This window comes from Maylandia zebra, linkage group LG2, assembly GCF_041146795.1.
Source record: "Maylandia zebra isolate NMK-2024a linkage group LG2, Mzebra_GT3a, whole genome shotgun sequence".
In the NCBI taxonomy this organism is placed as follows: domain Eukaryota; kingdom Metazoa; phylum Chordata; class Actinopteri; order Cichliformes; family Cichlidae; genus Maylandia; species Maylandia zebra.
The window spans coordinates 36,871,397-36,892,528 of NC_135168.1; the positions used below are offsets into that span (position 1 = coordinate 36,871,397).

The window sequence follows — 21,132 nt, forward strand, 5'->3', positions numbered from 1 at the left end:
CACTATATCCCTAAATCCCCGGCTAAATTTTAACTTTGCTTGCCACTGACATTGCAGTCAGATCCACAAAGGGATATTTCATGATATTTAGAGAAATGTCACACTGCTCCTTGCCTCCTTGCAACAGCGCAAGTTTTAACATCACCGCTCCAACATCAATTATTGGGTTTTCGTGGCTACAGGACAATTCTTTCATCACTACCAGAAGCAATATTCTGGGTCGCAGAACTCCCACTTCTGACATTGTACGGCAACAAAGAGTTGTGTGATTGTCGGAGATTGCTATATGTTAATTTGTTCAATAAATCAAAGCTTCACTGTAATTGAAATGGCTGGTCATTTGAGGCAGCATGTTGAAAACCGAAAAGTGGAACAGTGAACTCTGTAGATCACAGGAGGTACTGCATCCAGAAGAAGCTCTTTCCTTTTTGTCTGTCATGCTCAGTCTCATAAACATCCATTCGCTCTCATGCATGCAAACATCCTGATATCCATGCATGCACACATATATATGGACACACAGGGCTAAGCAGTTCCTTTAGTATCTTGATTAATATGGTCCACTTTACATCAGCACATTGGATGCCAATGCACACTGTGCCGCCTTCCCTAAGCAATTAGCGAAACGGCTCCACCAGCGTTGGATTATCAACAACAAGATGCCTCCTGACGCGAGCCCTAAAGCCTGCTGACTTATTCATATGTGTTTACTTTAAAAGGCTTTGCCCTGTTTTTTGTAGGTGGGCTGCCTTAGAAATGAAATAAGAACAACATCTGGAGAGAGAAGAGAAGGGGAGGGGGGTTATGCTCAAAGAGGTGTCCAAAAGCAGAAAGACATTTGGGAAAATATAATATGAAATCGTTCTCAACTCATTCATTAAGAAGAAAGCATATATATATACACAACAGCATGCACACGCAAATCCTATATAACCAGGAGGATTTGGCTGGTCGATGCGAGTTTGTGCTTTTGCTGTTGTGGATTTCACTGAGCAAAATCAATGAATTCTCCACTAGCTGAACCCCTTTCACGCCAAAATATGAGCTGTGAATCACATGCTTGTATTTTTAGTTTTTTTGGACGTTTCCTATCCCACATGAATGTCAGAGCTTGAATAATTTAATGTACTCTTAGAATCACATTTAACAGTCTCTCTTTCTTGTCTCCAGGGATCCCAACAAACCAGTTCCCCAAGATACCAAGTTCATCCACACCAAGGCCAATCGCTTCGAAGAGGTGGCCTGGTCCAAATACAACCCCCAGGATCAGCTTTACCTGCATATTGGCCTGAAGCCACGTGTGCGCGATCACTACCGTGCCACCAAAGTGGCCTTCTGGAAACACCTAGTGCCCCATTTGTACAACCTCCACGATATGTTCCACTACACCTCCACCACCACCAAAGTGCCGCCCCCAGAGACCACGCAGAACACACTGTCCACCAAAAAGCCCAATGGGAAAAACTGGCCATTCAACACCAAGAGGCCACCTATGTCCCCGGCCTACAACAGTGAGGACAAAGACTCCTGGGGCGATGATGAGGAGACAGGGCCGCTGGTTGTAGAGAACCCTCGGGATTATTCTACAGAGCTCAGCGTCACTATCGCTGTTGGGGCCTCGCTGCTGTTCCTCAACGTCCTGGCCTTCGCAGCCCTCTACTACCGCAAGGACAAGCGGCGGCAGGACTCCGGCCACGGGCAGCCCAGCCCGCAGCGGCAGACCACATCCAACGACATTGGCCACCACGCGCCGGAGGAGGAGATCATGTCATTGCAGATGAACCAGACGCACCATGAGTGTGAGGCTGGGAACAGCAATGAGGGGGCACTGCGCCTGGCCTCACTGCCCGACTACACGCTCACACTCCGGCGCTCTCCAGACGACATCCCCCTGATGACCCCCAACACCATCACCATGATCCCCAATTCCTTGGTAGGCATGCCCAACCTGCACCCCTACAACACCTTCACAACTGGCTTCAACTCCACCGGCCTGCCTCACTCTCACTCAACCACCCGCGTATAGCTTTAAGGAGGCATGGGGCAGCCGGCGAAAAACGGGGAGGGGAGGAAGAGGCGGCGGTGCAGGGGTGGAAGAGGAGGAGCGGTCCGGATGAACGAATGGAGGAGAGGATTGTGTTTTATAAATATCACAGGGAGGGGGAGGGCCATGAGGGGGGGTGGGAGAGGAGGGGAAGGGCATCAGTCAGATTAAAACGTGAGGAGATTTAACACGACTTTTACTACGAGGAGAGTTGCTGAGAGCTCTCCGTGGATGTCAAGTTGTGCAGAGCTGCCAAAATCAAACTGCTTCCCTTCTCCCAACCAGGAGAGAAGGGGGGTTGCGGGGTCTTTCTGCAGTGTTTTTTTCTAAAATAATCATTTTAAAAGCCTTTTTAAGCAGACTGAGGAGATATCAACAGTTTTTTTTTCTTGAATTCATAACAAAAAAAAAACAAAAAACAAAGAGTAGTGCTTTTTATTTCCCATCCCTTTTCCTCCTGCGGGAGACACGTCTAGAACAATGGCCTCTACGTCGATATTCACGAAATGTTTTTAATTGCTTCTTTGTTTTGTTTTACGTTTCAATGCCTTACAAAAAGCTTGTTGTTGTTGGGTTTTTTTGTCATTATTTCTATTCCCCGAGACTATTCCATGTGGGGTGTGTTGCAAACAGTTGAGACTCAAAGATGAGAGACTGAATCCAGGATGGGAATCTAGAGGATATGCAGATGTAGAGATTTTTAAAATCCATTTTGGGCAACTCATTCTTTTTTTTTTTTTTCTGTTGCGTATCAACACAACAGCCACCCAAATGGTGTTTTTTCCTTTTCTTTTTTTTTCAAGCTCATATAGAAATGATTTGTCTGGGACAGCTCTTGCCGAGAGATGAGAAGGCAGAGATAAACACTATGTTACTGTGATTGTTTCGTTAAGAGAAAAGTGCATCTTTTACAGCCAATTTATCTGTTCAAGCTATCCGATATTATCTCCACGAGGTGTGCACGTACACATGCTGCTTAGAGCACCTGTGTGTTTGTGTGCATGTGAACATGATTTCTCATTCCTTTGCGTGCAAGCGCGGTCAGGAGCGTGAGATAAAGGAAGAGACACATTGTCGGAACTTGCAAGCTCAAGAGTTGCGAGAGAGCGAGAACGGGTGTGTGCGCGTGTGAGAACGAAAGTGTGCGAGCGAGTGAGTGTGTGTGTGTGTGGGTCCGTGCACCTTTTTTTTTGTTTGTAGGTTATATTGTGTGGTTATGGGTGGGGGGACGGGGTGTTGGGGGCTGAGTACCTTCCCATGTTGTTGATTTCGGTTCATCCACCAGTAGTGTTTCTGCTGCGTCTCTGGGTGTCTGTCTTTGCAAAATAGCACTTTTGTTATTTTTAAAGTTATATATGTCTAATTTTTTGCTTAAAGATTACAAAATAAATCTATTATTTTATGTGTAAGAGAAAAAAAATAGCTAAAGATTCAACTGAACTAACTGACATGATTCCATTGACTTTGTAAGAGTTCCTCTTCGAAAGCAGACAGTGGCCTGTTTGCACTGAATAAACCTACATCAGTGCACACTTGTATTTCTTTGAATATATATATATAAATATGGGCATACATACATGTATGTATAGGGCTTCTATGAAGATATATTTCCCACTTAAAAAAAACAACAACAAATATTTAAAACTCTCTTTAGACTGAAAAGCACCAATGCAATTAGTTTCTTTGTACTGTTGTGATTTGAAACATACCAAGCCAAGACCTCTCCAGGTGTCTTTGTAGGAGCTCTATATGTATATTTATGTATAAAATATTTAATATTTATTTATGTATTCCAGATGCATACATGCTGATTGTGCCATGTGCCAAATTAAAACTTTAAAAAATGAACAATATAAAGTTTCACTAAACTTTTTTTCCCTCTCTTGATCAAAGTTCTTTTCCTTCCTATTATGACTTTTTATTATTTCCATTTTGAATGAGTTAAAAAAGAAATAGTCTTGCAGCAAGTGCAAGGCTCCCCCCCCCCCCCCCCCCCCAGGACTTCCTCTCTACCTCCCCTCTTCCTCTTTCCCCTCCTCCTCCTCCTGCCTCTCTCCTTTTCTCTCACTGAAACCTTTGAGAAAAACAGGCTAACAGCTTGGGGCCTATCTGCGTGCATAACCCCAGATTTTACTGTAATTCATGCAAAGTAGTGCTGCAGCAATGGGAGATTGTGAAAAGATTGCCTTGATGTACTCACAGTGCATCCTATTATGTGTTATTCTCGGGGTGAAAACTGGAGTTATTGATTCTGTGAGTAAAACTGACAATTTTCATTAAGTATCTTGGCGTCACACAGATTGTCTCCCGAGTTACAGTGAAATGCAGTAATGCGACCCAACTAGTGATCCAAGATCAGCGCTGCAATTTTCAGAGACTTCATGCACACAGACTTCACCATTTTTATGAAGTATTCCATTACAGCTTCCTCTGGTATTTAATGATTGGAGGTGTAGCAGAGCGAGAAGCACAGTCTGGTCAGCTTATCACCGATCCTGCCAGTAGCAGAAAGAGAGAAATGGGTTATTTGAGGGAAATTGCTCTGAGACTGATCTATACGAGTCATCTTGTTTTTTGCTCATCTTGCTTTATTTGGGAATCACCTACTAATCAGCCGCTCGCTTCAACTGAACCACATCTTCTAAGAAAGGAACAAGCAGCTGGTTTCTACCTGGAGCGCTCTTGTGCACACAGAAAACACTTTATAAGGCGTCCATAACTATAAACTGGACAATGCAGTCACCAAACATTGTGGCATTGATTTATAGGCTGCATATCAAAAGATGGAAGTGGCTTCCAGACCTAAAAAGTAACAATAATGCAGATCTATCTTAAACCTGTATTCTTTCTACTGACCAGGATTAGGGGGCGATTCCTCTGCTGGCAAAAAAGAAGTGAAATTATAGAAATAGAAATATATAAGAAAAATGACTCTTCTGCTTACTTGAACTTTGACCTAATTAAACAGTCCCTAGGTTCAAGTAATGCTGAATATTAGATGAGGTTGATCTTGTAACTGCCATTATTTAAGAATCAATTAGAAAGCAAGGCACGGTTTAGGTTTTGCCTACTTTGAGATTTCCATGGTGCTACATTATGAGCATGCTGCATTTCTCAATAATATTCGTCAATCCTTTGGAGCACCCAGTTTCAAGAAACTGCCAAAGTCCTCCTCTTAATATAACTTTACTAACAAACTGGTGTGTCCTTTTCAATATACAGTCTTTGCATTGATTACACTTTGTTGAGCGAAGCTGTTTTTCAAATATTTCTGATTGTGAAATATGTGCACTCCTTTATTACTGAAGTCCATAAAGGGTTGATTCATTCAGTCATTTAAAAACATCTTCAAACTTTTATGAGAACTTATATTTCTGCTGCGCACTCAATATAATATATAGTATACTTCAATATAATAAAAGTAAGTTAAATTTTGTTTGTGGGGCTCTAGGCAGGAAAATAAGTGTGTTTTGAATATAATAAAAACAAAAATGTGAGATCTAGTTACTGAAACACTGCTTACGAAATCCACAAAAGACACTCTTTGGACTGGAATTTTTAGGGAGCATTTCTTTGACAGAATGTTCACAGTGAGCTCTGTTGAGTATTCCAGCATCACATTTTGTCAGTTTTCCATTGCTGTAGTCATTATCTTTAGATTGCATCAGCTCATGTGTGACCCACACTTACAACTTGGCTAACTATATCACTATATTGGTTATAAATACTATAGATTCTTAGAGGGCAGTAGCTGAACCACTGATTGGGCATAACAATATGAGCATAACAATATATCACTGACACTGAATAACAGTGATTTTCTCTTCATCACAGAACCTGTTTATTTGTGGGACATACTAGGGAGAAAGTGAACATTGCGTCCTCAAAGTTGATGTGTTAGAAGCAGGAAAAATGGGACAAATTATGAAGGCTAGGCAACTGGGTCAGAGCATCTCTAAAACTGCAGTTCTTGTTAGGTGTTCCCAGACTTCAGTGGACAGTGTCGGTCAAAAGTGGTCCAAGAAAGGAACAGTGGCGAACCAGCGACTGGGTCATGATTGGCCAAGGCTCACTGATTACTGCACTTATCTGGGGAACACCTGGCACAAGGACTTATTATGGGAAAAAGGCAACCCAGTAGAGGTGGTGTGATGCCCTGGACAATGTTCTGCTGGGAAACCTTGGGTCCTGCCATTCATCCAGGTGGTATGTTGACACGTACCACCTGCCTGAGCATTGTTGCAGACCATGTACACCCTTTCATGGAAATAGTATTCCCTGATGCCTGTGGCAGGATAATACTCCCTGCCACAAAGCAAAAATGGTGTAGAAATTGTTTTAGTAAAGCAATGTGTTTGAGGTGTTGACTTGGCTTCCAAATTCTCCAATCAAGTATCTGTGGGATGTGCTGCACAAACAAATCTGATCCATATGGAGGCCCCACCTCACTGCTTGCAGGACTTAAGGATCTGTTGCTAACATGTTGGTGCCAGATACCCCAGCAAAACTTTAGGCGTCTAGTGGAGTCCATGCCTTGATGGCTCACGGCATTTTGGGAATCAAAAAGGGGGACCAACACAATATTAGGCAGATGGTCATAATCTTATTTCTGATCAGTGTATTTTTTTCTGTTGTATCACATCAATTTTGTCCTGGTTAAACATTCAAAGAGTCTGTGAGCACACAGTGGGGAATAAAAAATCATACAAATAAAAACAAAGGAAACAAAAAAGCCTAATTGTTATGCTAAACATCGGCATCTATTGGAAGATCGTCCCCAGTCATCACATAACTGTGCAGCTCTCCTCCGTGTTTCAGCATATTTCAAGTTTCACAATAATAAGCTATTTTGGATCACTTCCGCTGCACTGATCGCTAAATTTGAAAAGAGGATAACTACTGGACAGGTGGCCAGAAATATCCCTGTAAAGCTCTGCCTCTGCTGAATGCATGAATAAGCAGCTGTTTGCTAACAAGTTTACAACAAGCTCATGAAAATTTTACAGGAAACGTACTTTGAGCCTGGAAGTTATTTTGCCATTTGCGTGAACAGCACCGTTATGAATCAAAGCGGATTCTTCTCTTCTCTGATTCATGTGCAGTGGTGTGAGGTCGGTGTCCACTGGCCCCAACACACACACACACACACACACACACACACACACACACACATAGAGTGACACAGAATTAAAATTGAGTGGTGGAGCTGAGAGTGAACTATCAAAGGGAAGAAATGTCATGGGAGGGCAACTTGTTTTTTGCCATGTAATTTTCCCATATGCTGTTAAAGCAGAGCAGATGTCACTGAGTATTGGCAGGGGCAGACCTAGTGGCCTCAGGGACACAGTTTGGGATACATGGCCCTGTGAAGAGCCACATAATTAAGTCACGGACCAAAGGGGGAAGACCATGGAAACTGCGGCAGGAGGAAAAACGGGATCAAACTTCCTCTGCACTCAGTAACCTGAAGGCTTGATGAAATTAGTCCAAACTTCCTATGACACGAATCGCACGAGGGGGAAAAAGGGAATGGATGGCTCAGTGGGGGGGGCGGTTATGAGTGAGACGCGTTTCCACGACCGAGATTTGTTTGCAGTTCAGCGAGTGTGCTTCGAAAGTGACATCATTCAAGGAATGGCTAGAATACCCCGATGGGGGTTGTGACTGCCTCGACAGCAGCGAAGACAAACCCAGCCTAGGAAATGGATGTGCCAAATTACACAGTCCCACCCGCTGGGAGAGAGCTGCAGGTGTGTGCAGTTGTGGGTGTCTTTGTGTTTGCGTGAAGATATTGAGAATTTTATTTCTACCACAGAGAGTACGTTGTTACCTATATTTCCTCTCACCTTCTTCCTCACCTTCATCTCTCTGCTCTCAAGCCTCGTTCATCTTTTTCCCCATCTCTCTTTTTCTTTTGTGCTCAAATGTTGTTGGGGTTTTTTCTGCTCCCCTCATGTAAAATATATCTGGGCAGCTCTCCCTCTGTCTCGCACATATATGACGCGCCCATTTTCTCTTTCTCCAGCTTTGTAAGTGCCATAATCTGGGCTACTCATTTCCACTCATTTAGAATCTAATTTTCTTGAGTTACCGTGTTTCTCTGCTGACTACGAAGCTAATGAACATTACTTATTGAGAAGCAGACTCGAGTCAGTCAGTGAACCAAAACTCTTGCACTTTGAATTTAAATAGCCTGTTTTTCTCCAAAAGGGATATCATAATGTGTTTTGTCAAAACATCAATAATCTATTATTTCCATGTGAAAAATGCAATCTTGAAAAAAAAAATGTTTTGTACCCATACTGCATAGACAAATCTGTGGCATTTTTTTTTCAGGTTCACCTAATGAGGAGTTTCATGCGAAGGCAGATATTATAACACAATGTATCACTGGAAACGAGGACTGTAATCAACAAAAGCGATGGGCTTTGAGCCCAGATACATCTCTGATAAATCTATGTTATCTCAGTGTTATTGTACAGATTACTAAAGATGCCCTGTTACTTCTATGTTTATGTCCATAGAATGTATTTATAATCATGGAAACTGGAGTAATCAAAAATAAAATATCTATTCTTTATGTATCTTATTGTGATTCTCGTGAATATAGAACATCACATTCATTTTCAGAAGACTTGAAGTCAAGAGGTTTGGGTGTTTTGTGTGTGTTTGTACATACCCGCCAGACACTTTGATTATGTACACTTTGCTAATACTAAATTGGACCCCCTTTTTTCTTCTTCAATATTTGTGGCACAGATTCAACAAGGTGCTGGAAACTTTCCTCAGAGATTTTGGTCCATATTGATGTGATAGAATCACAGAGTTGCTGCAGCTCTGTCATCTGCACAGCTGTGAAATGAGAATCTGACATTCCCCCACATCCCAAAGGTGCTCTATTGGATTGAGATCGGATGACCCTCGAGGCTATTTGAGTACAGATGATCTGAGCTTTGTGACACAGTGGGTTATCTTCCTGCAAGCAGGCATCAGAAGATGGGTACACTGTGGTCATAACCGAAACAGTACTCTGATCATCTCTGTAGGTGTTTAAATTACTAAGGGACCAAGAAAATATGCCCCACACCATTACACCACCAGCAGGGCCCTGAAATGTTAATAAAAGGCAGGATGGGCCCATGCTTTTCTGTGGTTTATACAGCAAATTCTGACTATTCCATCCCAAGTTGTAGCAGAAATCAAGATACATCAGACGACTGTTGCGCAATTGTTGTGAATTTACATGAATTGCAACCTCAGTTTTCTGGTCTTAATCAGAGTGGCACCCAGTGTGGTCTTCTGCTGGTTTAGTCCATCTGCTTCTAGGTCTGACATGTTGTGCATTTAGAGGTGATCCTCTACATGCCAAGTTTTGTGTCAGCTTGAAGCAGTCTGGCCATTCTCCCCTGATCTATGGCATCAGCAAGACATTTACATCCAGAGAAGAGTTGCTCACTGGATATTTTCTGCATTTCACACCATACTCTGTAAACCCTAAAGATGGTTGTGCGCAAAATCTCAGTAGATGAGCAGTTTCTGAATACTCAGACCACCCCATCTGGCACCAACAACCATGTAACTTCTATCCAAGTAATTTAAATCCCCTTTCTTTCCCATTCTTGACCATGCCTGCATGCCCAAACGCATCAATACTCGATTAGATACTTGTGTTCACGAGCAGTTGAACGGGTGTACCTAATATAGTGGCCACAAAGTATGAATCAAACAAAAATATTTATGGAGAAAGCACCACAGTCCTAGACAATATACCTGACTACTATGTTCCTTCAAAAATCACACACTTTTTGCATCCATTAACAAGGCTGGCATGTTTTATCTTTGGTATAATTAACAACAAATTCCACAAGCAGACCAAAACCAAACAAGGAATTTATCCCACTAACAAGCACTGTCTTTGCATTCACAGCCAAATGAAGCATACGTTTCTGTGCCATTGAACTCACTGTTGTCCAGAAACTGTGAAAAACATGGAGCCAAAAGCCAGAATGGTGTGTTCAGTGATGTATTCAGTAATTACAATGAGGACAAACAGTAAAGCTTTCTTTCTTTAGCTCATCCGAGTAGCAGAGGAGACACGTTCCCCTTGCATCCTCTGTGATGCCTTCTCGACACGGAGCTGCTGTCGAGGCAAAATACAGCGGCAGAGCTGTCAAAATAGGGAGAATATCACCCGGTAGTATGCATGCTTTATGTGATTTAAGTGGTTTTTATGCAGTGATGGAGTTGTGTGGTACAGACCATAAGCTACAAGCCGAGTCTGCACAGACAGCACTTGTTAGCCAGATAAATTCATTGATGTCTTTGGTTTTATGGGATTAGCTGGTAAAAAATAAAATAAAATAACACCAGCATTTTAAATGCAGCTTTGGGTGCAATAAACTGTGGCATCAGTGCAAGAATAGAACAAGCCCAAGTGTAATGTAGTATTCAAGAGTTAAAGGAGCCAGTGTGGTTTTATGGAGGTCCAGTGAACAACAGTAGTATCCTATAGTTCATCTAGCACAGGCATTCCCACCTGGCTCCAACCTAAAGCTACCTGTCGACTACATAATGATCTGCCCTCTGTAAGATAGATGGCCTGGAGATACCACTGACACCGCTGAGACTAAAGCCCGCACACTCCCAGTATGTGGGGAAAGTAACAACAGCAGGCAACAAGCACATTTTAAGCCTCAGCAGAGGATCCATCCTGCAAAAAACCTGTTACTGTGGAGTTCCCACTTGACATCTAATTTTTCCTACTAGTTGGTCTACTTGTGACTGGGAAAAGTTTCCTTCCTGCTCTAACTGCACTCATCACTCATAGCATTATCTTGCATATTCAGAGCTTTTTTTTTTTTCTTTTTCTTTTTTCTTGCAAGGTCGTTCGTCACCAACTGGAGCCACACTAGCTGCTATCGCTCTGTTGCATCAGCTGGAGTTCACCATCAGATGGCAGTCCACTAATGCCTTTCTCAGATGTGGGTTACTGGTGGCAGTGGAAAGGTTGCGTCAGTGGACTTATGGTGTCAGAACTCGCCAGCCTGTGTTGCTTCGGTGCAGACTACAGAGGACTCCCACAGGACTTCCCGAAAGTATCTTATCACTTAGATCACATTACAATGACTTTCAGTAGCAACAATTTGATCTTTAGTTCTAATCCAGGCTACCAGGCATTTCACAGATCTTTCAGATCAAATGCACCGTGAGCTTGACTTTAGTGTGTGAGCTCAGTCCAAGAAAATCTGCACCATTTTTTTTTTTCATGAAATACTGGAAACACCCTTTGAAGTTAAGCCTATTTTTGCCCCGAGAGGCAGAGAGCCTCATTTATCAGTGAAAGCCTAAATATTAGCCTTGTGTAGTGAAATAGACGTTTGCTTCTTTTTTCTTTTTTTTTATCAAAAAAGATAGATATATAGTTAATACTTAATCATGTAGCTTATAAGACATCTGACCTTAAAAAACATTTGCAAAATCCTTTTTGGTTCTTTTAGTTTAGGAGTTGGGAATCCATCATATTTCAAACTTGTCCATTCGTCTACTGTTTGTACATAATATAAATAAGATAAACACTGCCTACTTTATGGTCAGATGTCAGATGAATGATTAGAACGAAGCCACAAAAATGATCTATGCAATGGAAACACCACAGAATACAGCAACAAGGCAGTCTGGTCCCTAGAGGACCTCTGAAGTCTTCTCTTGGATACTAAAAAATTCCACACGTTCGTTTCTGTCCACTCCAGGAACGGTTAATACACACTGGAAGCATCTTCACAGCTGCAAAGATGCCCCGAGACCTCCTTGTATGACTGACAGCTTACCAGCTTGCTACTTTACGATACAGTTTTTTTGCCCACTAGGTAGCCCATGGCATTTGCTAAAGCTATGTTCGCTGTCACTTCCATTCACACATCCACATCTTCTCACAGCTTGGTTTTGCTCCCTTTTCCCACCAGTGTTTTGATTTATGGATTGAGCTTAAATTGGACATTAGTTAAGACAGAAATGATTTCCATTACGCACGAATGAAACTCGAATGATGTTTTAGCTCATTGTTTGGTAATGCCTGCTTTTCTGTAATGAATTCAAGTAAACTGACTGCCTGAGTTGAAAGAGGAACAGTGAAGTGGCGTCAAGAAATCCCCAGTCAGCAGTGATGTAATGGCTCATTGGAGGCCAGGAACACTGTGTGAATCGCATTCCTCGGGAATGAACTCCTTTAAAAGGAATCACACTGGTTTCCTGTTCCATGGTCTACAATGAGACGGACGTCAGAGAGCAAAACAGGAAATGACATGGATGAAAGCAGAGATTTACTATACGTGACGGAAACCACTCAAATCCAAACACACCATTAAACTGTTTCCACCTCTCCCAGCAATACGCCTGATAAGCACAGGGATTTTTAACCTAAATTAGTTGGGTATTGCATTGTTATTTCATAGTAAGTTTACAATTTTATTATTATTATTATTATTATTATTATTATTATTATTATTATTATTATTATTATTATTATTATTATTAAGAAAAACTCCACAGAAATTTTTTAAACACTCTTCAGTTGACTGGAGGTTTACACGTTGTTCTGGCTCTGCTTGGGAACAGATGCTGATGTTTAGTGGGCGTGATGTATACGGCGCCCATCACTGTAGTAAGCCAGCATTAGTTTGTACTAAGCAAAATACATCTGATGCTCATGGGATTGTTAGCAAACAAAATGAATATTACTATGGGAACATTCAAATATCAACATGTTTGTGGCAATAAATCCAAAGTTTGGGAATTTCAACCAGAAAAAAACACAAGCTTCAACCAGGTGATCTTTATGTCCTGAGAACTAGGAACATCATCTTTCCAACTCTTCACTCACCATCGTCACCCTCCAGTTAGCTAATTCATGGTCTTAGTTTTCACCTAAAATAATGTAACTGCAATTTTTTTAGTGAGCCCAACAATTTTTATATGTTCAGGTGTGGGGCTGGAAAACCCATGCAGAAGTACGAGGAACAGAAAATGAACTTTTAATGAATTCCTGTAACACCCTGTGGGATATTACAAGAATGCAAAGCTGGGGAACATCTTTTTAGGCTCCAGTGTTGAGCTATACAGAGCTGAGGAAAAGGAACATAGGAGGCTGTTATGTTACCTTTATGCAGTCAAAGTGGAAATTGCTATGCCAGTCACTGTCGTAGAGAAAAAAATAGTCCTGCTGCAGGTCAGTGTTTACTTTCATTGAGCCAAAAATGATTTTAAGGCATTTATGGCTTACACATAAATATCTCACACGACTTTAAAGTGATGCTATTTTAGAGATTGTTTATGCCTGTAGTCAAAGGTTTGGGCATCCTCAGGCAAACTGCTTGTTTTCTTGATTTTTGAAGTGAAAAGAAATAAATACAACCTGTGCAGCAAACATGCATTAAAAATGAGTCTTTCTTCAAATGTTTGCACACAGCCACTTATAATTTCTTCGAAATACAAAAGCTGAAAAAAAGGAATCGTGACTGTGGGAATTTTAAATTATATTTTAAGCCTACTGGTGTAGCTTTGCATGATTCACAGTTTAAAATAGTCCTTATTTATCTTATACTGGGATTTGTAGCCTATTAATTTATCTACAGTCTGATGTAAGCCTCTCCCTGAGAGCTTCTCTCCCATTAAGACTGCACTCACTTTAAGTCAACTTTGTTCTGATTGCCATTGCAATTAGATGCTTTGTGGTGCTCACAGAAAGAGATGTGAACCTGAGATGAGCAAATTAGGGATGTCTGCTCTTACTGACGTGATACAAATCCAAAGGTAGAAAAGGCTTTTGGAAACCAAGCAGTCTAAAGTCTGAGAGCTTTTTACTTACAGTGATTATTTCCACATAGACTGACCTCATTATTTTAAACTTTGGCTATGCTTAATATGGGCATCCACCACTATCCATGCATCAATCCATCCTTCGGCTTCTCCACAGTTATATCTATATTGTAAAGCATACCACCAAGTCCTGCTTTTGTGAGCTCTGCAGGAATAACAAAGTGCTCTGAGTCCTTGATCTGGGCTCAGAGAGCAGCCTCAGTTATGTAAGACCCAGTCAGACTTTTACAATTCATTGTGCGTGTGTGTGTGTGTGTGTGTGTGTGTGTGTGTGTGTGTGTGTGTGTGTGTGTGTGTGTGTGTGTGTGTGTGTGTGTGTGTGTGTGTGTGTGTGTGTTGGGTGGTTGAGCAAGCTAATTCCTTGGGAGAGCGTTGTTAGCCTGGACCATTTGGGGGACTCTCAGGGGAAAGGCGTTGCTCCGGTCTCTCATCAGGCAGATGACAGAAGACTGCGTGCTCTGCATGCTGCACTCATCTCAGCCACGATGGCCTCGCTGCACAGGCCATATCTCTGCTTCATTTACTCATTGTCTGATAATAACAAGTGTCTCCTTTCTGCTGCACTCAATTACGTCTTCATTAGCTTGCTAACTAGTTTAAAACAAGTATTGTGTGTAGCGGTTTTAAGTCTTTGTGACATTTATTACAAGGATACCTGAGTATATGGGTGAGGGTCGTAAAGGGGACAGCGTGATTTTTATTACGTCTTCATTTCTCAGGACTATTCATTGTCTCATCATAGCATCAATTCATTCTAATTTACCAGCTAATGAACTCAGTTCATTCATCATTTAGTCTGTCTGTTATCTAAACAACGACTGGCTGACATATTGACCTCTTACTTCGCTGTGCTGCCAATCAAGCGCCGAGCTCATAGTAATGAGCGCATAAACAATAACGAGGAGGCGTTCCCAAAAGCCAAACTGATATATTACATCAGATCCCACTGAAGAGCAATCTAATAAAAATCATGCCGCATAATTAGCGGCTGGTGACTTTTCATGTAGCCTGCGTGGATTAGTGTGGCAGCAGTGTCACAGCAGCAAGAATCAGAGCGGGATGGAGGACCTGAAACATCACATTAGAATGACAAAGTGGGAAGCGGTGCCGGTGAAATTCCTTTCACTCTTGCTTGCACTTCACCATTGTGTTTCCTGCATTCTTGCTGTTCCTCACCTTCATTTAAAATAAACAGGATGTGCCCATCGCTTGCGAGGGAACTTCCATCATGTGGAAGCCAGCTTTGTAACTATCCTGAGCAGCTGTGGCCTCAATCAGTCAGTCTGGCCTTTCTCTTAAGTGGAACAGACAACACAGTAGAAGCCGGATACTCCACGCTTACCCCTCTGTATTTCCTTACTCTTTGAGCAGTCTCAATTTTTCTTTTAGGTTCCCATTATTCCTCTTATCTTTACAGTAGCATCACATTTGAAGCTCATTTGCTCTCGCCACTACACTCTTGTCGCTTCCTCCTTCACCTTTTGAGGTGAAGCGGCTCTCGTCCCAGTCAGCACGGTTAAATAGTTGGCCACAGTTCAAAGCGGGAACTTGTCTTTGTCTTCTAATGAGACATAATCAGACCAAGAACAGTAACTTAAGTGTCCAGCCTTTCCTCTTTTGGACTCTGTCACTGACATGCTGTCAAACAAATAGGCCCACCCAAGGAGTCTATCTATAATATATCACCACCAGGGCCGGTGATTATATCAGCTATAGCTGCCTAGAGATTCCTAATGACAAAACAATGGCAGTCCGAATAACTTCTACCCTGACAACTATGTTTTTCAGCAAGCAGGTGTGTGATTGCAATAAGCAGACTCTAAATTTTTCAGGCTGCTTTTTCAATTCCTCATTCAGAATCATTTGAAACTCCGCTTTGACATGTTACCATAGGCTAAAAATACATTTGCATAGATCAGCTGGGTTACAGTGCCTCTGTCCCTCATTGTAAAATTACAAGTCGCAAAGAGTGACAAGTTTACAAGCACAACAGTCACCTCACCCTCATGTGTTTCTGTGGCGCTCTGACAGACTGGAGGAGACACCTGCACATGCATGTCACTAGCAACACCTACACGCCCGTGAAATGACAGCAGAGTATAGAAAAAACCGCGATGGGAAAGTCTGCATTTCAGTCAAAACGCAGCGGTTTCCTGCCTTCAGTTCAAAGATTAGATTTGTGTTAGGAGTAAGTACACAGTCTAAATGAGCATTGCTTTTCTCAGCAGCACTGACGCACTTCCTTTTTAAGCCTGTGTCTGAGCTAAATTTGTGGTTTTCCTGTGCTGGTTGCTGAAGTGAAACTCAAAGAATAATCAGAACAGACACAGAGGAAGCAACTGCAAAAATAAAGAAAAACATTTGAGGGTCTTATGAGACATGAAGTGTGACAATGGCAGAAGTCAGTTTAGAGAGAAAGAAGATGTGGGCACATTGAGTGTTAGTTGTGAACACTGTCAGGAGGTTTTGGGTGTTTTGCTGTTTTTTTTAAGAAAAGTGACAACCGCTCAGACTTGTGTGGCAAATCATATGTGGCTAGTAAGGCCAGAGTCTCTGCACAGAGTGAATATGTTTTTAAAAAATGGCAACATATTAGCCCTGCAACCAACCTGTGGAGGGTGTACCCCACTTATCGCCCTATGGTAGCTGGGATAGGCTCCAGCTCCCGTGCAACACTAATAAGGATAATTGGAAGGAAGGATGGATAGAAAACATCAAATTCATTACAAATCTCTTTTTATTTTTACATGCATTCATCTGTATATACATTATATATTATTAAAACAAAACAAATATCATAAAGACCTGTACACCAGAAATGCCCTTCTAATTAAAATTAGTTTGAAATTAGCCTAAAACTTTTGTGCCGTCTAAGGTTTTGATCCAGACAAAGCTCAGCTTTCTTCAAAACTACACAGCCGTGAGGATTTAGAGCCCTTTCCAGGCATTGCACTTATGGGATTTTTTTTTTTAAATGTGGGATAAACATGCTTTCTATACTCTAGGCAGTGTTTTTGTTGTGTTTCTTCTTTCTTTTTTGTCACATGCCCAAACAGATGGAAGCTTTGTCTCATTTTAAGAATATGTCACACATCCTGGATCTGATGCTGCAGGCGGACGTTGTCTTTGCTGGCTGGACGCAGCATCGCCGGGGGTCTGTGGGAGTTCTTGCATTTTCGGAATGGACTGCCCTTTTAATTTTGGATGTTAACCTTTTCCCCCGGAGCGGCGAGGGGACCATTTGCTCCATCAGATCTGCTCTGGTGTATATCTCTCTTTCTGCTCAGCAGTAGCCAGTCATGTCGCCCCCAGCCTATTCCCTATCCCCCCCCCCCCCCATTATTGTACGTAGCTCACTTTTGCTCTCTGTTCACATCTCTGCAAAAAGAAAGAAGAAGAAAAAGCACAGGCATGTGAACAAACACATCAATATGCAGTGACTAAGTGAGCCTTGTAGAGATACACGGGGAGTTACGATTAATTTGTAACGTTAATTCGCTTTGTGTCGAGACCACTGATAGCAGTGGATTTATGCTTTGCTCCCTGTTGCTTGTGTGCATGCTCTGGGTGATGCGTGTGTGTTTAGGGGCCTCTGGAACACCACTGCTTTACCGCTGATAGCAGGATCATGACGCTCATGTAGTCAAGTATGCCATTATCACTAAAGCGCGTGTAGATAGTCCACCTGAGTCCTCAGACATGATATTTACACATAAAGGGTGCTCAGAGATAAACAGCAGGGGGTACAGTACACTGTAGAAACAAGCTGGATACTGCTACACAGTCCAAAACACCAAAACATACGCCACGCTCATGTCAGCGCGTCTCTGCCACTGTAACATACTCCAACCTGCTGGCTTGTCGACTCAGTACAAAAGAAGTCAAGAAAAGATTGGATGATAGAGGGTGTAATTTTCTTAAATACGCACCAGCAAGTTCCCGGTCCAACATGTCGATAAAACTCTCAAGATCCCTTGTGTCTCCCAGCTTGGCTGCAGAAAGAGGACAGAAAGAAATGGAATTTGAGAAAGAAACTATAAGAAAAATAGAGCTGCAATGGAACATTTTTGTAGAGAAAGGCAGCTCAGTTCAGTGGTAGCCTATTTCCTTTGGACCAAACGCTGAAGTTATCTAAGTCTCGGCATTACATAAAGTTTGAACTGAACACGCAAACTGAGATAAAGCTGATTTTAAGAGCTCCAAAAAGAGCCTTGGCAGCCTCGTTCCCACCAGGATCTCTCTGTTGTAAGCTTTTTCTGTGTAAAGCCAAACAAAATTGATGAAAAAATATGACTGACTCTTTCTGGTCACCTGATGTTTAACTTTAACAGTAGTCTGTGGATGCAACTGCAACAGCACTCATTAATCCACATGCGCACGCAGCCAAGAGCCGGTCTCATCACTGCATATAACAGCACAAATGACTCCACCCAGGAGCTTTGAAAGAAGAGCGCTGAGACGTCACAGCCACAGTGGAAGTTGCTTTGTTGTGTAAACCAAGACAGATTCCAGGGCATTGCAGATGCTTTCTGTGTAGCTCTTATAAAGTGATAGTGATCGCTGTAAGAACTGAGGCTATCTAGATGGAGATGAGCTGATAGAAGGCTCCAGTACCTTTTGATGCCAGCGTTATTCCTGCTGTGTGGAGCTCCTCCTCACTGGTATTCAAACTGTTCCCCATAGATGGTTCACTGCCTGGGGGAAGAGAGGGAAGCAATGAGGGAGTAAAAGGAGATAACAAGCACTAAGGGCAGTCCTTGCAAATGATCAGTGACAATGACAAAACTCTAACATAATGCAGGAGTTGCACGTAATGATGATAACATGCGATAAAAAAAATTAAAAGGTAAGTGTTCGGCGCTAGTGACTCCCATGTGTCGGCCTTTGAAAGCAGTTTGCCTGTTGAATGGTTAGGGGGGCAAAATACTTTCAATAATGACGACACATGGGAGCAGGGGGGGGGGGGGGGGGGGGGGAACTGTTTCTTCTTTTATCTTATAACCGTCGACAAATGCAGAACAAAGGGGGGAAAGACAATTACACAAGATGGGATATCCGTAATTGCAGCTCATTCCAGTATACAGCTATTGTCACGAGCACAAACAGCCACTTTAATGGAAGTGTGTAGGGATGTGTCCTCTTGTACCACTAATTTCATGCAAATTAAATGTGTCAAGCTGCAGTTGTTTGGGCTGATAAAGGGGCTCAACTGGAGTCCACGGGGATTCCAAACAATGTCACTCACCAGCATGATGCACTAAATAATTACTTTCCTTCCCCCACACTTTGTACATTAGGCAGATATTATCTTAATCACTTCTCTAACGTATTCTTTTTTTCTTTTTTTGAATAACTTACTGTAATCTGAGTCCTCGACTCCACTGTCTTCACTCAGCCCTGTGAGAGTTTTGGCCTCGTGCAATGCTTTCTGGTAAGCATGCGGTCTGCTTTGAGAAGGGGCCTTCAGCTCCTCCACCACATCCTGGAACTCCTGGAGCAACTCACCAAGCTCCAAGTCCAAGTCTGTGGAAAATGTGACAGCAGTTGGAAAGAAATCTTCAAGATGGACTCAGCTTATTTCAGCAGTAAAAGAAAATAGTAGAAACACTGAAATAAATATTTTTAAAGACTTGATTAAATATGGGGACCTGAGAATGTTTTAAAGGGCGTTTCAAAGATACCAAATTCCTAAACCTAAGAAATATACATTAAAAAAAAAAAAGGAAAATCTAAAAACTACCAGCTGAAGTTTATGTCAGCGTGCTGCATCAGATAACTGGACATGTTCCCATATGGCATATAAAACAGTAGACGGACAGTAAAACACCTGGTCTGCAAAGTGTGATTAAAAATATATTTATATATATTACATCATAAATCAGAGTTGTACGCTCTCGGCTACTATAAAAACTTTTTTAGCGCCGGCACCATTATTTTAAAAATGGGTGTTGCATAAACGCAGTTTAGGTTTTCTAACATTTTATTAGGCTCACATAAATATCTCAAAGTTAAAATTCCTTATGGAACACTAAAATTAAAACAACTTTGGTGTGTTTGGTAGATACGTAAATACGTATGATTACAAAAAAGTACAACTACAAAAAGGATTAGGAATTTAAAATAAGTGTCACAGCGAGATGATTTTTAAATCTTCCTATAAAGCTTTTCTATCTTTTACATATATTTGTGTTTTTTTAATCTGTTTAGTAAATTTAATAAAAGGCTGGGAAAGCGTGCTCTATGATCCATCACTGAAATAAATTCAAATTATTGTCTCAAGCAGGCGTTGGACTCACCCATGGTACTGTCTGAGGACATAGCGGGACGTGAAAGAAAAGCGCCACGAAGCTGCTGTGTGTCTGGGTTCAGAGCGGTTTGATGCTGACAGTACTACTGTACTTTTATTCTAAAGCCTTCCACACCCGCTCTGTGAGAGGGCCTGCCCAGCCAATCATGTCACAGATTAAAAACCTCAGAGGTCGAGGGGACTGTAAGTGGAAATGGGGAGGGGGCGGAAAGTAAAAAAACGAGGTTGTTACGCAAGTGAAAGAGAGTGGGACTGGAATAACCCATTAAATGCTGTAAGCGGGGCTGTGGGAAAAAATATCCGTTGGGGTTTTAGATGAAGACAGAAAAGAGGGGTGTCAAATCCTCGAGTTATTCCGTTTTGGGTAGGCGGCGTAATGCGGGGGTTTGGGTTTTATGTACATTAATATTATATTATTATTTGCCCGATATAATTTCCTGGCTGTGACACAAGTAATCTTAAACACAGGACACTTTGATAGGAAAGAGAAGTGTCGCACACGCTCCAAAACAAAACTCGGAACAACAAATTTTATTCTTCTTTCACACGTGCACTACTCTGCTCTGTCTGTAGGGGGCCTTAGAGAGCAAGCCTATGGGTCATGCAGTACTTTGGAACTGTCAGGGAAACTTAAAAGCCCTGCTGTGAAGCAATACCACACAAATAAATGCTGCATAACCAGTCTTGTTCTTTGATATCTTGAGATCTCAAGTAAATGTATCTTGCTTTCATGACTACGGGTCAAATTTCACCAACCGTTTACTGTCACTTAACAGCGTGATGATTAACCCTAAAGAAAATAAGCATTTTCTTTTTTCTTGTTTTTTTTCTTTTCTTTGCGTTTCGGTTTGTTTGTTTGTTTTGTTTGTTTGTTTGTCTTGTTTTTTGGCACATGAAAAAAGCATAC

General features: G+C 41.8%; 2 protein-coding genes across 5 annotated transcripts in view; one reads left to right on the top strand and one right to left on the bottom strand.

Moving 5' to 3' along the window:
* nlgn3a (neuroligin 3a) overlaps nucleotides 1-4,024 on the top strand; it is a 139,192-nt gene extending 135,168 nt beyond the window's left edge. For all 4 annotated transcript variants that reach the window (XM_004541005.3, XM_076891944.1, XM_004541006.3 and 1 more), the window contains one exon: nucleotides 1,171-4,024. In XM_004541005.3, the coding sequence (XP_004541062.1) occupies nucleotides 1,171-2,026 (856 nt within the window). In that variant the 3' untranslated portion in view covers nucleotides 2,027-4,024. The remainder of the gene's footprint in view (nucleotides 1-1,170) is intronic.
* A 12,613-nt stretch (nucleotides 4,025-16,637) lies between these two features.
* On the bottom strand, nucleotides 16,638-20,351 carry si:dkey-27i16.2 (regulator of cell cycle RGCC). Its single transcript, XM_004541004.6, has 5 exons — nucleotides 20,215-20,351; nucleotides 19,277-19,441; nucleotides 18,533-18,613; nucleotides 17,848-17,910; nucleotides 16,638-17,296 (listed from the first exon to the last, which is right to left on the bottom strand). Exons 1-5 carry the CDS (start codon nucleotides 20,234-20,236, stop codon nucleotides 17,289-17,291), a joined length of 339 nt encoding a protein of 112 aa, XP_004541061.1. The 5' UTR covers nucleotides 20,237-20,351; the 3' UTR covers nucleotides 16,638-17,288.
* Nucleotides 20,352-21,132: the final 781 nt, after the last annotated feature.

Coding starts and splice junctions, on each gene's coding strand:
- si:dkey-27i16.2 (XM_004541004.6), bottom strand. CDS start 20,236: ATGTCCTCAGACAGTACCATGG. Junction 19,442..20,214: donor GTCCTCAGACAGTACCATGG/GTGAGTCCAACG, acceptor CATTTTCCACAG/ACTTGGACTTGGAGCTTGGT. Junction 17,911..18,532: donor AATAACGCTGGCATCAAAAG/GTACTGGAGCCT, acceptor CTCTTTCTGCAG/CCAAGCTGGGAGACACAAGG.